A 14,323-nucleotide genomic window follows, 5' to 3' on the forward strand; every position below is an offset into this window, starting at 1 on the left:
CTGGTCCATTAAACCTGTTCTATTTTCAGAGACCACGAGCATTAATAAATCCCAAGGAAGGCAAAAGAATTGCAGGTCCTTTAGTACCTCTGAAGACTAGGCCTGGTCACAACATAAAACTTAGGTTGTAGCAGCTAGAGGGGGGACATACCACCGCTTCTGGGAGCTGATTGAGGTAAGCGCTGCCCCGAACCTGCACTCCTGATCCCCGTCCCACCCTTCGAACCCCTTGGCCCCAGCCTGGAGCACCCTCCTACACCCCTCATCCCCAGCCCCACCCTGGAGCCTGCACCCCAAACCCCAATTTTGTGAGCATTCATGGCTCGCAATACAATTTCCATACCCAGATGTGGCCCTTGGGCCAAAAAGTTTGCCCACCTACGATGCAAAGACACTGCTAGACATCGTCCATTGATCTAGCTACTGCCTCTTGAGGGGGTGGATTTACTACAGCGATGGAAAACCCCCTTCGGTCACTTTAGCAAGTGTCTACAATACAGCAGTGTAGTTGCAGCTGTGTCACTGTAGTGCTTGTAGTACAGATGTTTTTCAAGTAAGGAGTAAGAAAGTTCAGTTACCCGAAAAGACAGATGAACTTGTCACTAAATATCATCACAATTAAAATGGAAAAGAAATATGGAATGAAAAAGAGAAAATTGGCTCTTTAATTTTTCTTAAGATAAAAGTGTCTCAGGAAGAAGACCTTCCAAAAACAATGGTTGTGTTTGTTTGTTAAAAGTTCAAAACAGCTTATCATTGCAAAACTCTGATATCTGCCCACCCAGTTTCAAGACAGATAAGTGTCTTCACTTCCAGACATTTTAACACAATTTTTATTGCTCCTGTATTTAAAGATGGTATTAACAGGAAGGAAATCTGGAAGACTACCACTTGCTGGTTTGGCATTGGTAAAAGATGGCAAGGTACTGGTATCACAACTACCTCATGATTCAAGATTAATGCTATTATGTTTCTAATTATATGAACTCCAACTGGAAAAAAGTATTTCTTGGTTACTAGTACCTAATGCGTTACATTTGTTAATAATGGTGAAACCTAATATGCTGAAAGTCCAGATTCCAAATAAAGATCCGCTACCAGGGTAAACAGTAAAGGGTAAACAGTTAACAATGTAGTATAATACTTTTTTCAGTTTTAATAATAGACAAGCTTTTTTAAAAAAGCTTATCCGAATATTGCATTAACATAGAGATGAAGTCAAGTGATATTCAGTGAGTCAGATTTAAAAAACCTAAAAACATTCAAAGGAGAACTTGGAGAGAGGTCTAAGTCTTCACATCCAGGCTATGTCTACACTATGGACCTTACAGCAGAGCTGTAAGGTCTCCTGTGTAGCTGCTCTTTGCTGGCAGGAGAGCTCTCCTGCCGGCATAATTAAACCACCCCCAACAAGCAGCGTTACCCATGTCAGCAGCAGAGCCTCTCCTGCCAACACCAGCACTTTGGCCGGTGAAACTTATATTGGTTGGGGGAGTATTTTTTTTCACACTCCTGATGGACAAAAAGTTTCACTGACAAAAGTGGTAGTGTAGGTAGACAAAGCCTTAGTCTTGCAGATTCTTTCTGCATAACATCTTTAAGATAGACTTTCCTTCTATCCACACAGCTAAAACTCTCGTCTAAGCTCCCATCACCTCATGTCATGATTACTGTAACATCCTTTTCCGGCCTTGACAAATGCTATCTTGCCCCACTCATAACCATTCAGAAGGCTATTGCAAAGATCATTTCTTTAGCTCATGCTTTGATCATTTCCACTCCAAACTTTACAACCTTCCACTGGCTCAGTCTTCTCCATTGTAATGAACATAAGCTACTTGTCTTCACTTTCAAGGCCCTTCATGACCTATCCCAACCCTATCATCTCTCATTCAGTCTCAAAAGTCAACTCCCACCTCCAATTAGGCTATGATGCCAGCTTCTAAGGCCCACTTGTTACATTTGTGTTTTTTGCCATGCTGCTCTTCATAGTTGAGAGGAGCTCCCAGGTAACATCTGCACATATTATCTGCCTTCAAATCTCCTGCGCCATGCTGCCTACCAAAACAATTGGTAATAATTAGGCTGCTGGTGGGCTGAGACCACAGTCCATCATGCTGACCAATATCATCTATTCCCCTGTACTCCTCCATTGGTCTGTCTATGTCCATTTGTTAACTCTTGTCTTAAACTGTAAAATCTTTGGGGCAGGGACCATCTTTTTGTTATGAGTTTGCACAACACCAAGCACAATGGGGGTCACAGAGTATCACCGGAGCTCCTAGGCACTACAACATGACCATCTCATGGAAAAGTTTACGTGTGAGATTGGAGCTGGCTAATAAAAGTGTGGGGTGCAGCTTTCATTGGGGGTGGAAGGAAAATACTGCTACCCCACACTCACATTTTGAAAAAGGATGGAGTCGGGGTCAGGAAGTAATCCAGCTATAGGACCAAGCCATACTAGGACAGACCAAATTGTCCACCTAGCCCAGTATCCTGTGTATGACAGCGATCAGTGCCGGATGCTCCAGAGGAAATGAACAGAACAGGGCAATTAACTAATAATCCATCCTATTATCCAGTCCCAGCTTCTGGCAGTTGGGGGCTTAGGGGGATACAGTGCATGGGGTTGTATCACTGACCATCTTGGCTAACAGCCATTGAAAGACCTAGCCTCCATGAACTTATCTAATTTGTTTTTTAAACCAGTTATGCTTTTGGCCTTCACTACATCCCACGGCAACAAGTTCCGCAGGTGGACTGTGCCTTGTGTGAATTATTTGGTTTTCCTTTGTTCTAATGCTGCTATTTATTAATCTTGTTTTCTGTGTTTTACAGACTCCTGTGTACAAATATCACCACTCAAAAATGGGATCTGTCATGGTCACTCGAACATCCATTCTCCCTGCAGATCTTGTCAAAGGAAACTCAGCCTGCCCACTGCAGACCACAACTTTCTCCAATTCCTTTTCTCCTATTTTTTGCCAAAGAGTTGCTGACACTCTGCTAGAAGAATACCCTACTTGCTCTCCATAGTGAGATCTGGAATGTACCAAAGTCTTTTGAAAAACCATTAGTAAACTCATGCAGTAGCATTCACCAACTGCGTTTCTTCTGTGACGCTAACAATAGATTCAATCCCCTTATGTATCCTCTCTTTTTAAGATGGAAGAACTGTGGGGAAGAGACCAAAAAGAATGTTTGTGAAGGGCCTCTATGCCGGTAGCGTGGGGCCTGCCTGTTAATCATGGTAGTAATCCTGCATTTCTATTATACTTTTCAACCTGTTAGGACTATTTCATCTGTCAGAGAAATGCAGCTATTTCACCAAGGCCCCAATTCAGCGAAGCACTTAAGCATGTGTTTAACTTTAAGCATGGGAGTGGCCCCATTGAAGTCAATTTGGCACTCAAAGTTGAGCAGAAAGCCAGCATTAATGCTTTAAGAATGTTGCAGGATCTTCAATGATTACATGGGTGTGGGACTTTGCAATCCGCACCCAATGTTAATATTGGAATAGTCTTAAGAGAGATTCTGAAGTGAACTGGGTGGAGATGTGAATTCACATCCTGTTGCTATAACTGTTCAATTAGAGAACGTTTCCTTTGAGTTGATTTACGTATTGAAGAGTCTTCAACACATAAGAAGGTAATTTTACATTACACAGTCTAAAACTTTCAAAAAATAATACAGTTGCCCTTCATTTATCAGTGTGGTGTCACTAGTTAAGTGTAGTCTGCCTACTTTTGTATATAGCTAATGTCAGCTGAAGGGCTGTTGCACTTTTTGTCAGTTTAAATATCTAGATTCCATTTAAAAATAAACCACAGAAGTATTTTGAAACAATTCGTAGTGCACATTAACCAGAGATACTTGGTTCTTACCACTGTACAATAAAGATACCAGTCAGCCAAAAGCTGGTGACTTTGAAAGCGCTTCAGTTGAGTTAGTCTGCAGTTACCTATATTTAACTTTTGCTAGTGTTACTGAACACACGCGACTTAGGTCAGGCCATGAATTCAAAGTAATGCCGGTAATTTATAAAGCCTTCAACCAGCAGAGATGTAGTTGCCTACTAGATGGTCGGATCATCTTTGATGTGAGACCATGCTTGAGTGTTTCTGCTCTTTGCCCTCAAAAGTGCTCATGCTGAAGGCAATGGAAGCAGGCATATAAATGACAGCAGGCAGGTAGAGAGACAAGGTGGGTGAGGTAATCTCTTGTATTGGACCAACTTCTGTTGGTGAGATAGCACTAGAGCGCTGCAGCTCTGCTACTGTAACGCTGTAAGTGTAGACAAGTCCAAAGTGAGGACGCTACCTATGCCGATGGGAGAACCGCTTTCATAGCTATAAGTGCTCCGCCTCCCCAAGAGGTGGTAGCTATGTCGACAGGAGAAGTCCTCCTACTGACACAGCGCTGTCTACACTGGGAGTTCTGTTGGTATAACTGGGTTGCTCAGGGGTGTGTGTTTCCTATGCCCCCAGCGATGTAGTTATACTGACATAACTTTGTACTGTAGAGCAGGGCGGAGACAAGCTTCCCAGCCAGGCAGAGCTCTTTTTCAGATCTGGGAAGGGTACGCCAAGCATCACAGCTAATCCAAGATGAAACAGACTGTTTTGCTTAAGGAGTTAGCACCTATTCTAAGGGGCCACGAAATACAGAGTGGCCCATCAACACAGGACAAAAAGTGGGAGTCAGTGCGTTACAGCTTGTTGTAATAAGCCATAAATCCAGAGTCTCTGTTCGGGCTATGATTTTTAATGTCTAGCAGAGTTTTGAACTAAGTGCTAAGTCTTGTCTGTTCAAAGTGTTCTACAGGTTACCTTTGAGGATGAGGACCGATAGGTCAGACATACAACGATCGCTCTGTGAAAAGCATTGACCTATAAGCCTTTTTTTTTTTTTTTTTGTCTTTTATCATGTTTGAATAAACTCATACAGGAAAATCTCCAATATCCCTAGTGTGTACCTTAACTACAAACTATAAGGGGGCCTCTTCTTCTTGTTTTGGCCAAATTAAAGTGCAATAGCTTCAAAGCAGGAAGACTGCGAAGACTCACTGGTCAAATCCCTTCACCTTACTAGGTAGAGGAAGGAATTGAAGAGGATCTCTAACAGCATTGGAGAGTATCCATACTAGAGGACGTCTCATAGTGGCATTGGCCCAACGAATATTTAATTAAAAGAAACCAGCTTCACCGAACAACGAAGAGTACCCTACACCAGCATACCTCATAGTCCATCACTTAGGACATTTGCTTTAGTAGCAGGAGAGTGGTGTTCAAATTATTTCTAATCAAGAAGAAGAGGGACTGAACCACAATTATCCACATCCCATGTGAGCACCCAAAACAAAGGACCATACACTGTCTCAGGGCCCTCATCGGGCAGCGAGAGGAAACTGCACCAAGCTCTCCCCTATCCTGGATGAGTACTGTAACCACTGAGCTAAATATTGTAAGGGAGGCCGTGTCCTCCATAACTGCCTTGTGTGGTGTGAGATGGCCTCTGAGTAGGCATAACTCCCTCTGCCAGATCTACAAAGGGCCTTAGCTACAGCAATAATCAGTGTTGCCATCCCTAATTTTTAGATGCCTAGAAAATCACTGGAATGACAATGGGTGCCCTGAAGCTTAACTTAGGCACTTGGGGTCCCTCTTCAATGAATGGGGAGGGATAGGCACCTAAGCATGGGATGCACAAAAGCAAGCACACTAGGCTAGGAGCCACTTAAGCTAGCCAGTATGCATCCGATGAAGTTAGCTGTAGCTCACGAAAGCTTATGTTCAAATAAACTGGTTAGTCTCTAAGGTGCCACAAGTACTCCTTTTCTTTTTGTGAAAACAGACTAACACGGCTGTTACTCTGAAACCACTCAATAGTAGAGTGGTTACACGACTCTCATAGGCTCTTGGGGAGGCTGATTTAATTCCTCCACCAGCTGAGAAAGAAGGAATTTGAACTGGGAGCGCCTGTTATCTTTCCTTTTCAAGCAGTTCCACTGGAAGAAAATATTAATTGGGCCAAAGCATATGTGAGAAGCCCTCTGTAGTATAGTGGTTACATTATTCATGTGGAATGTTGAAGATGTGGCTTCAATTCCTTCCTTTACTTGATGAAAAGAAGGATTTGAAGAGGGAGCTTCTTCAGTCTTGCCTCTTGAAGCTGTTCCACTTGAATTAAATATTAAGGGAACCAAAATCCAAGATAGAAGCTCTCTGTGGTACAGTGGTGAGGCTAAACATGTGGTGCATTAAAGACCCTGCTTCAGTTCTTCCCTTTGCCTGATGAGGAAAAGGGATTTGAAGTGGGCACTCCCTCAGCTTCTTCTCTTAAAGCTGTTCTACTTTAATTAACTATAAATTGGTCTGATAATCCCCCAAGGAGCCTCTATAGTACAGTGGTTAGGCTCCTCCCTGTGAGAACTCTTAGCAAATGTGGGTTCATTTTCCACATGTACCAGATAAACTAACAACTCTGTTTCTCTTAAAGCTGTTCAACTTTAATTAACTAATAACTGGGCCAAATCAAAACAGACAGGTACTCTACAACAGAGGGGTGAGACTACTCCCCTGGACAGTTGGAGCTGTGGATTCAAGTCTTCTCTCTATCTGTTGAGATGCAGGGATTTAAACTGGGCATGATGCAGCTCTTGCCTTGTGAAGCTGCTCCACTTTAACTCAATATTAATTGGGTCAAGCAAAGAATGAAGAGTCCTTTATAGTAGAATGGTTCAGCGCCTCGCTTGTGAGATGTTGATTTACTGATTCAATTCCTTCCCCCCCGATGAAATGAGGAGAAGGTGTTTGAATGGGAGTGCCCTCAGTCTTACCTCTTGAACCTATATCACTTTAATTGGGATAAAAAACACAAGCAGTCACTATAGCGCAGTGGCTGAGTTGATGCCCTTAGAGTCTAATTAAGCAGGTTCAAGTCTCCCTTTCAGATGACAGGATTTGAAGCAGGAGATTCCTAAATCTTTCCTCTTGAAACTATTCCGCATTAATTAAATAGTAATTAGGCCAAAACAAAAACAAGCAGCTATCTATGTTACACTGGTTAAGCTAGTCACGTGGGGAAACTTGGAGTCGCTAGTTCCATTTCTCCCTCCATTGGATGATGAGGAGAAGTGGTTTGAACAGGGAGCTCCTGATGTCTTCCCACTTGGAAGCTGTTCCACTTTAATTAAATATTAATTGGGCCAAAACAAATGTAAGAAACTCTCTACGGTACAGTGGTTAGGTTACGCCCCTGATATCCTTAAAGTCACTGGTTCAATTCCTTTCACTGCTGCATAAGGAGAAGGGGTTTGAAGTGGGAGCTCTTTCTGTCTTGCCTCTTGAAGTGGTTCCATATAAAATAAATAGTAATTTGGCAAAAGTAAAAAGAAGCAGCTCTCTACACTACAGTGGTTAGACTCCTCCCATAGGAAACTTAGCGTGGTCGGTTCAATACCACTGTCTCCCTGAGAAGAAGGGGACTGAACTGGGAGATCATTAGGTCTTTCCTCTTGCAGCTGTTCCATGTAAATTAAATAGTGATTGAGCCAAAAAAAAAAAAAAAACAAGAAGCCCTCTACACTACAGCTTTAATGAAGTATTAATTGGGCCAAACTTAGAACAAGCGGCTTCTATGGGACATTTGGAGTTGCTGGTTCAATTGCTTCCTTTTCCCAAGGAGGAAAAGGGGATTGAACTGGGAGCTCCTTATGTCTTTCCACTTGCAGTTGTTCCACGTCAATTAAATAGCGACTGGGCCAAAGGAAAAGCAAGAAGCCTTCTACGCTACAGCGGTTAGGCTACTCCCTTGGGAAACTCAAGGTTGCTGGTTCAATGCTACTGCCTCCCTGAACAGGAGACAAGGACTGAACTGGGAGCTCTTTAGGTCTTTCCTCTTGCCGCTGTTCCATGTAAATTAAATAGTGATTGGGCCAAAGGAAAATCAAGAAGCCCTCTACGCTACAGCGGTTAGGCTACTCCCCTGGGAAACACAAGGTTGCTGGTTCAATACCACTGCCTCCCTGAAGAGGAGACAGGGACTCAAGTGGGAACTCTTTAGGTTTTTTCCTCTTGCCACTGTTCCATGCCAATTGAATAGCGACTGGGCCAAAGGCAAAACAAGAAGCCCTCTACGCTACAGCGGTTAGGCTACTCCCCTGGGAAACTCAAGGTTGCTGGTTCAATACCAACACCTCCCTGAAGAGAAGACAGGGACTCAATGGGGAACTCTTTAGGTTTTTCCTCTTGCCGCTGTTCCACGCCAATTGAATAGCGACTGGGCCAAAGGCAAAGCAAGAAGCCCTCTACGCTACAGCGGTTAGGCTACTCCCCTGGGAAACTCAAGGTGGCTGGTTCAATACCAACACCTCCCTGAAGAGGAGACAGGGACTCAATTGGGAACCCTTTAGGTTTTTCCTCTTGCCGCTGTTCCACGCCAATTGAATAGCGACTGCGCCAAAGGAAAAGCAAGAAGCCCTCTACGCTACAGCGGTTAGGCTACTCCCCTGGGAAACTCAAGGTTGCTGGTTCAATACCACTGCCTCCCTGAAGAGGAGACAGGGACTCAATGGGGAACTCTTTAGGTTTTTCCTCTTGCCGCTGTTCCACGCCAATTGAATAGCGACTGGGCCAAAGGCAAAGCAAGAAGCCCTCTACGCTACAGCGGTTAGGCTACTCCCCTGGGAAACTCAAGGTGGCTGGTTCAATACCAACACCTCCCTGAAGAGGAGACAGGGACTCAATTGGGAACCCTTTAGGTTTTTCCTCTTGCCGCTGTTCCACGCCAATTGAATAGCGACTGCGCCAAAGGAAAAGCAAGAAGCCCTCTACGCTACAGCGGTTAGGCTACTCCCCTGGGACACTCAAGGTTGCTGGTTCAATACCACTGCCTCCCTGAAGAGGAGACAGGGACTCAATGGGGAACTCTTTAGGTTTTTCCTCTTGCCGCTGTTCCACGCCAATTGAATAGCGACTGGGCCAAAGGCAAAGCAAGAAGCCCTCTACGCTACAGCGGTTAGGCTACTCTCCTGGGAAACTCAAGGTTGCTGGTTCAAGTCTGTCCTCTACCAGATGAGGACAAGGACTTTAAGTGGGAGCTCCTTCTTTCTTGCCTCTTGAAGCTGTTCCACTTCAAGTCAATAGCAATTGGACCAGCAAGACCATTAGGATCACTCTGTAGCCCAGTGGGTAGGCTACTGACATAGAAAGTGGGAGACCCCAGTTCAAATCCTCCCTCGGCCTGTTAAGAAGAGGCTTGGACAAGGATGGATCACCTCCCAGGTGACAGGGCTGAGGGTGAGCGGCCCCTGTTTAAATTCCCTCCTTTCTCAGGAGGCCCTTGTCTTTCTGGAAACAGAGGAGGTCTAAACAATGATCCCCCACCTCTCAGGTTCCCTTGGGTGTGGGGGTCGGGGGGAGGTGTGTGGGGGGTTGGGTGGGGGGTCGGGGGGTGGGGTGGGTGGGGGGGTCGGGGGGTGGGGTGGGTGGGGGGGTTGGGGGGTGGAGGTGGGGGGGAAAGAGGTCCCTGGGAGGTGGGACACCCCTGTTCAAATCCCTTTGCAGAGGAGGGGTTTGAACAGGGGTCTCCCACAGCCTGACCCATGGGGGGCAAAAGAGTGATCTGCATTTTTGGACCCCCAAGTCATAGCTAATTAAAAGAGGAGCCTACAGTGCCAGATGCCAAGGTCAACCCTCCCCCCCACGTCACGTGAAGGGTCTACACACTAGACTACAAGAGGGCTTCTCCTCCTTTCTTGGGCCCAATTAATATTTCCCGTCAGCTCATACTGTCCTGTGACTACACACTTCCGTTTTAACCAAAGGCAAAACAGTCCAGACAAATGCAGAACCTGTATGTGGCCTGCCAAATCTGGTCAACATTCAACTGGGTCTCTCTGCGTTACGGCCCTTTGCGTGACCTGACGATTGTGTTCAGACGGGATGCCCAATAATGTCTAAACACGAGGCGATGCAGAAGAACTGGCCCACTTCCAGCATCTATGGCCGCGCTGGGGACCACCCCAGCGCCAGCCACATGCCTCATGCCGCAGCCATGAATGGCTTCCAGCCCGCGGGTGACCCTGACTCAGGACTCAGCCCCCTTCGCACACCTGCCCGGCAGACTCGGGTCGAGTCCAGGGAGCTGTCAATGGCAGACAGGGCCACGGGCCCCAGCCCGCCACGAACCGTCTCCCTCTGCTGCCCCCACCCCCCCGGATTCACGCCCCTCCGGCACCTGGCCACAGAGCCGGGGCCCCGGGCCCCGCTCTCCCCACGGCCCCTCCTGCTCCCACTCGCCAGCCCAGCGGGGGGCGAGGCCAGCCCAGGGGGCGGGGCCGGGGCGAGCCCCCTTCGCCCCCGACACTCACCCAGCGCTCCCCTGGGAAGCAGCGCGAGCGCCAGCAGCGCCGAGAGACGCGGGATCCAGCCCGGCCGAAGCAGCTCCATGGCGCCGAGCAGCGCCGCACCCGGGCGCCGCGCCCCGCACTGCGCATGCGCCGAACCGAGCCCCCACCGCCGCCGCCGCCGCCTCGGGAGCGCGCTCGCGGGTCGCCGCGGCCGCCGCAGGGCAGGGGCCGGGCCGAGAGAGGCGGCGGCCGCCCCGCCCGGGAAGCCCGCGGCCAGGCTCGCCCAGCGCGGCGCCGGTCCCCGGTCCCCGGTCCCCGCCCGGGGGAGGGAGGGAGGCAGGCCGGCCGGCCGGCCGGCCGGCCGCCAGCCAAGGCCTCGCTGCGCCACCGGTTTTCGCCCAGCTCCGCGGCTCCCCCCGTCGGCCCCGCTCTGGTGCGACCCAGCGGGGAGCGGGGACCCGGGCCGGGGACGGCTGAAGGCGCACAAGCCGGGGGGCAACAATGCCCCTGAGGGATTCGGGCCTGAGGGCTGCTCTTTGGGCGCTGCCAACTGCTGCGCTTTCCTACCCGAGCTTGTTTTCTCTGCCTGGCTGCATGCCCGGAAGGGGCTGCTCGCAGGCGGATTTCTCCCCGGGTTTGTGTCGCTGCTCAATGGCACAGGTCCCCCGCTTCAGACTAAAGGGCGAGTTAATTCTCCCCACACACACACCCCCCCCCAGCCCCCTTAACCTGATGCTAATCATTGGCTGGGGGTGGGACGGGCCCCCTCTCAGTGGTAGGGTGACGGCTAGAGACGGGTCATCTGTTGGTTTGTCCTAGGAAAACTGTTCCACTCTCGCTTCCCGGTCGGACAAACAGGCTTTAAGAAAGACCAAAAGGGCCTTTAGTCCTCGGTCAAAAGCCCAGAGAGAGCAACGTCTGCTCCAAAAACAAGTTCATCTGTAGTTTCCTGCCCATGAAGTCATTTTCAAGTAACAGCCGTGTTAGTCTGTATTCGCAAAAAGAAAAGGAGGACTTGTGGCACCTTAGAGACTAACCAATTTATTTGAGCATGAGCTGAGCTGTAGCTCACGAAAGCTCATGCTCAAATAAATTGGTTAGTCTCTAAGGTGCCACAAGTCCTCCTCTTCTATTTTCAAGTAAGTGATCCAAGAAGAAAGAATTGCATACAGATTGTAGGCAGAGTTTCATCCCAGTCTGAAATGTTTAACTCCTCCTAGCTAGCTTCCTGGTAGGATAAACAGGCTTTAAGAAAGAACAAAAGGGCCTTTAGTCCTAGGCCAAAAGCAGAGCGAGACAGAGAGCAACGTTTGCTCCACTGAGTGATGCCACTAAATGTTACATTTGATTTGTATGAGTCCCTAGACCCCACTGAGAGCGCATTGCCATAGGCCAGTGATACTCAGATTGAGGCTCTTGAGCTGCAAGTGGCTCTTGAATGCCTCTCTTGCAGCACATGAGAGGGAAACAATGCATGATGTTAAATAAGTAACCAATCAGGATGCTCTTACTAGATGAATGCATTGTAGTTGATAAAACAATAATAATACTTGGCCAGTTGTTTTGCTGTGCGAATAAAATGTGTCGATAGAAAACCGAAACCTTTCCTGTGGCCTACTGTAGTAAATAAAACCATTAATTTAACACTGTGGCTCTTTTGGATGATGGTGATTGCTAATTTGGCTCCTCAACTACTGAGGTCTCAGAGCAGCCATCCTAAGTACTGAACACACAACCAGTCAGAGACAGTTTCCTATCTGTTTCTCTTCTTATCCTTACCCTCTGCTCCCCACTGCCCAACTCTACGCATGGCACTTAGTTTGAATTTGGGTGCAGTACCGTACAGCTATCCTACTGAAACCGCTCTTTTAGCTTCACTTATCGGAATGCTTGTCAACCACAGGGCTCTCTGGCTTGTTCCAAGCAGCTTCACAGTATTTTACCTGTGTCAGTTATTGAAAATGGGCTGAAAGATGGAGTGTCACACCCATTCAGGAAAGGAGCCGTGAGGCTTTTGCTCCTTCTTAAAAACTAATGCCACTGAGTTATATTAAAGTGTACGGTAGAATGCTCGTGTCAGAGCAGCTGAGCTGACTTATCTTCCCAGTTAACAGTGGGAAGCTGGAGAAAGACATGTGCATTGTAGTCTGTTCACCACAGGCTTGTCATTTGGGCCCTTTTCTGCACAAGTTAACCTAAATGCAAGACACCGCACATTGATCTCATCTTGGCAAACTGCTTTGCACTTAAAAATGACACACTTCACTAATGCTGACCCACAAACCAGCTTACTACTGTTACAAGATGATTGGGGGCGGGGGGGCAGGGAGGTATATGGAGCCAAAAGTCAAGAAGGTAAAAGGCTCTCCTCTGTAGAGGCTCTCACCCCGTGCCTCTTGCTGTTTCTCTGCACCACCTCTTAGGCTGCCAGCTCCTGGGCGAGGAGACCTGTTTTACTTGCCAAAAGCATTGCACAAACCTAGGGCAATGTCTAAACACCACAGGAACAGTAAGGTCTGAAATGAATCCAGGAGCTTGGATGCTCTTTAGCATCTGTAACAGTGCACATTCTTTGGAGCCCCTGCAGTAGCCTGCATTAAGCACAGAAAGAAAAGGCTGCATCCTCAAGGCCGCACCTTGAGTCCTGTGAAATCAATGGGAGTTCTGCCAGCAGCAACTCTACTGGGCCCAGAAGAGACTTATTCCTGAAAAGTGTGTCTAGTTTATGAAGTTATGCAGATAAGATCCCTCCCTCAAGCTTTCGTGAAGCCGTTCCACTTAAATTAAGTATTAATTGGGCCAAACTTAGAACAAGCGGCTTCTATGGGACATTTGGAGTTGCTGGTTCAATTGCTTCCTTTTCCCAAGGAGGAAAAGGGGATTGAACTGGGAGCTCCTTATGTCTTTCCTCTTGCCGCTGTTCCACGTCAATTAAATAGCGCCTGGGCCAAAGGAAAAGCAAGAAGCCTTCTACGCTACAGCGGTTAGGCTACTCCCTTGGGAAACTCAAGGTTGCTGGTTCAATGCTACTGCCTCCCTGAAGAGGAGACAGGGATTGAATGGGGAACTCTTTAGGTTTTTCCTCTTGCCGCTGTTCCACACCAATTGAATAGCGACTGGGCCAAAGGCAAGACAATAAGCCCTCTACGCTACAGCGGTTAGGCTACTCCCCTGGGAAACTCAAGGTTGCTGGTTCAATACCACTGCCTCCCTGAAGAGGAGACAGGGACTCAAGTGGGAACTCTTTAGGTTTTTCCTCTTGCCGCTGTTCCACGCCAATTGAATAGCGACTGGGCCAAAGGCAAAACAATAAGCCCTCTACGCTACAGCGGTTAGGCTACTCCCCTGGGAAACGCAAGGTTGCTGGTTCAATACCACTGCCTCCCTGAAGAAGAGACAGGGAGCGAACTGGGAGCTCTTTTGGTCTTTCCTCTTGTCGCTGTTCCAAGTCAACTGAATAGTAATTGGGCCAAAGGAAAAGCAAGAAGCCCTCTACGCTACAGCGGTTAGGCTACTCCCCTGGGAAACTCAAGGTTGCTGGTTCAATACCACTGCCTCCCTGAAGAGGAGACAGGGACTCAATGGGGAACTCTTTAGGTTTTTCCTCTTGCCGCTGTTCCACGCCAATTGAATAGCGACTGGGCCAAAGGCAAAACAAGAAGCCCTCTACGCTACAGCGGTTAGGCTACTCCCCTGGGAAACTCAAGGTTGCTGGTTCAATACCACTGCCTCCCTGAAGAGGAGACAGGGACTCAAGTGGGAACTCTTTAGGTTTTTCCTCTTGCCGCTGTTCCACGTCAACTGAATAGTAATTGGGCCAAAAGAAAAGCAAGAAGCCCTCTACGCTACAGCGGTTAGGCTACTCTCCTGGGAAACTCAAGGTTGCTGGTTCAAGTCTGTCCTCTACCAGATGAGGACAAGGACTTTAAGTGGGAGCTCCTTCTTTCTTGCCTCTTGAAGCTGTTCCAC

The 14,323-nt window shown here is 47.8% G+C and overlaps 1 protein-coding gene across 5 annotated transcripts in view; it reads right to left on the bottom strand.

The window, feature by feature from the left end:
• Window positions 1-10,516, bottom strand: part of LOC125625227 (C4b-binding protein alpha chain) — a 35,698-nt gene extending 25,182 nt beyond the window's left edge. For all 5 annotated transcript variants that reach the window (XM_048827065.2, XM_048827062.2, XM_048827064.2 and 2 more), the window contains exon 1: window positions 10,376-10,516. In XM_048827065.2, the coding sequence (XP_048683022.2) occupies window positions 10,376-10,454 (79 nt within the window). In that variant the 5' untranslated portion in view covers window positions 10,455-10,516. The remainder of the gene's footprint in view (window positions 1-10,375) is intronic.
• Between the last annotated feature and the right edge of the window lie 3,807 nt (window positions 10,517-14,323).

Source organism: Caretta caretta, chromosome 21, assembly GCF_965140235.1.
Source record: "Caretta caretta isolate rCarCar2 chromosome 21, rCarCar1.hap1, whole genome shotgun sequence".
Classification (NCBI taxonomy): domain Eukaryota; kingdom Metazoa; phylum Chordata; order Testudines; family Cheloniidae; genus Caretta; species Caretta caretta.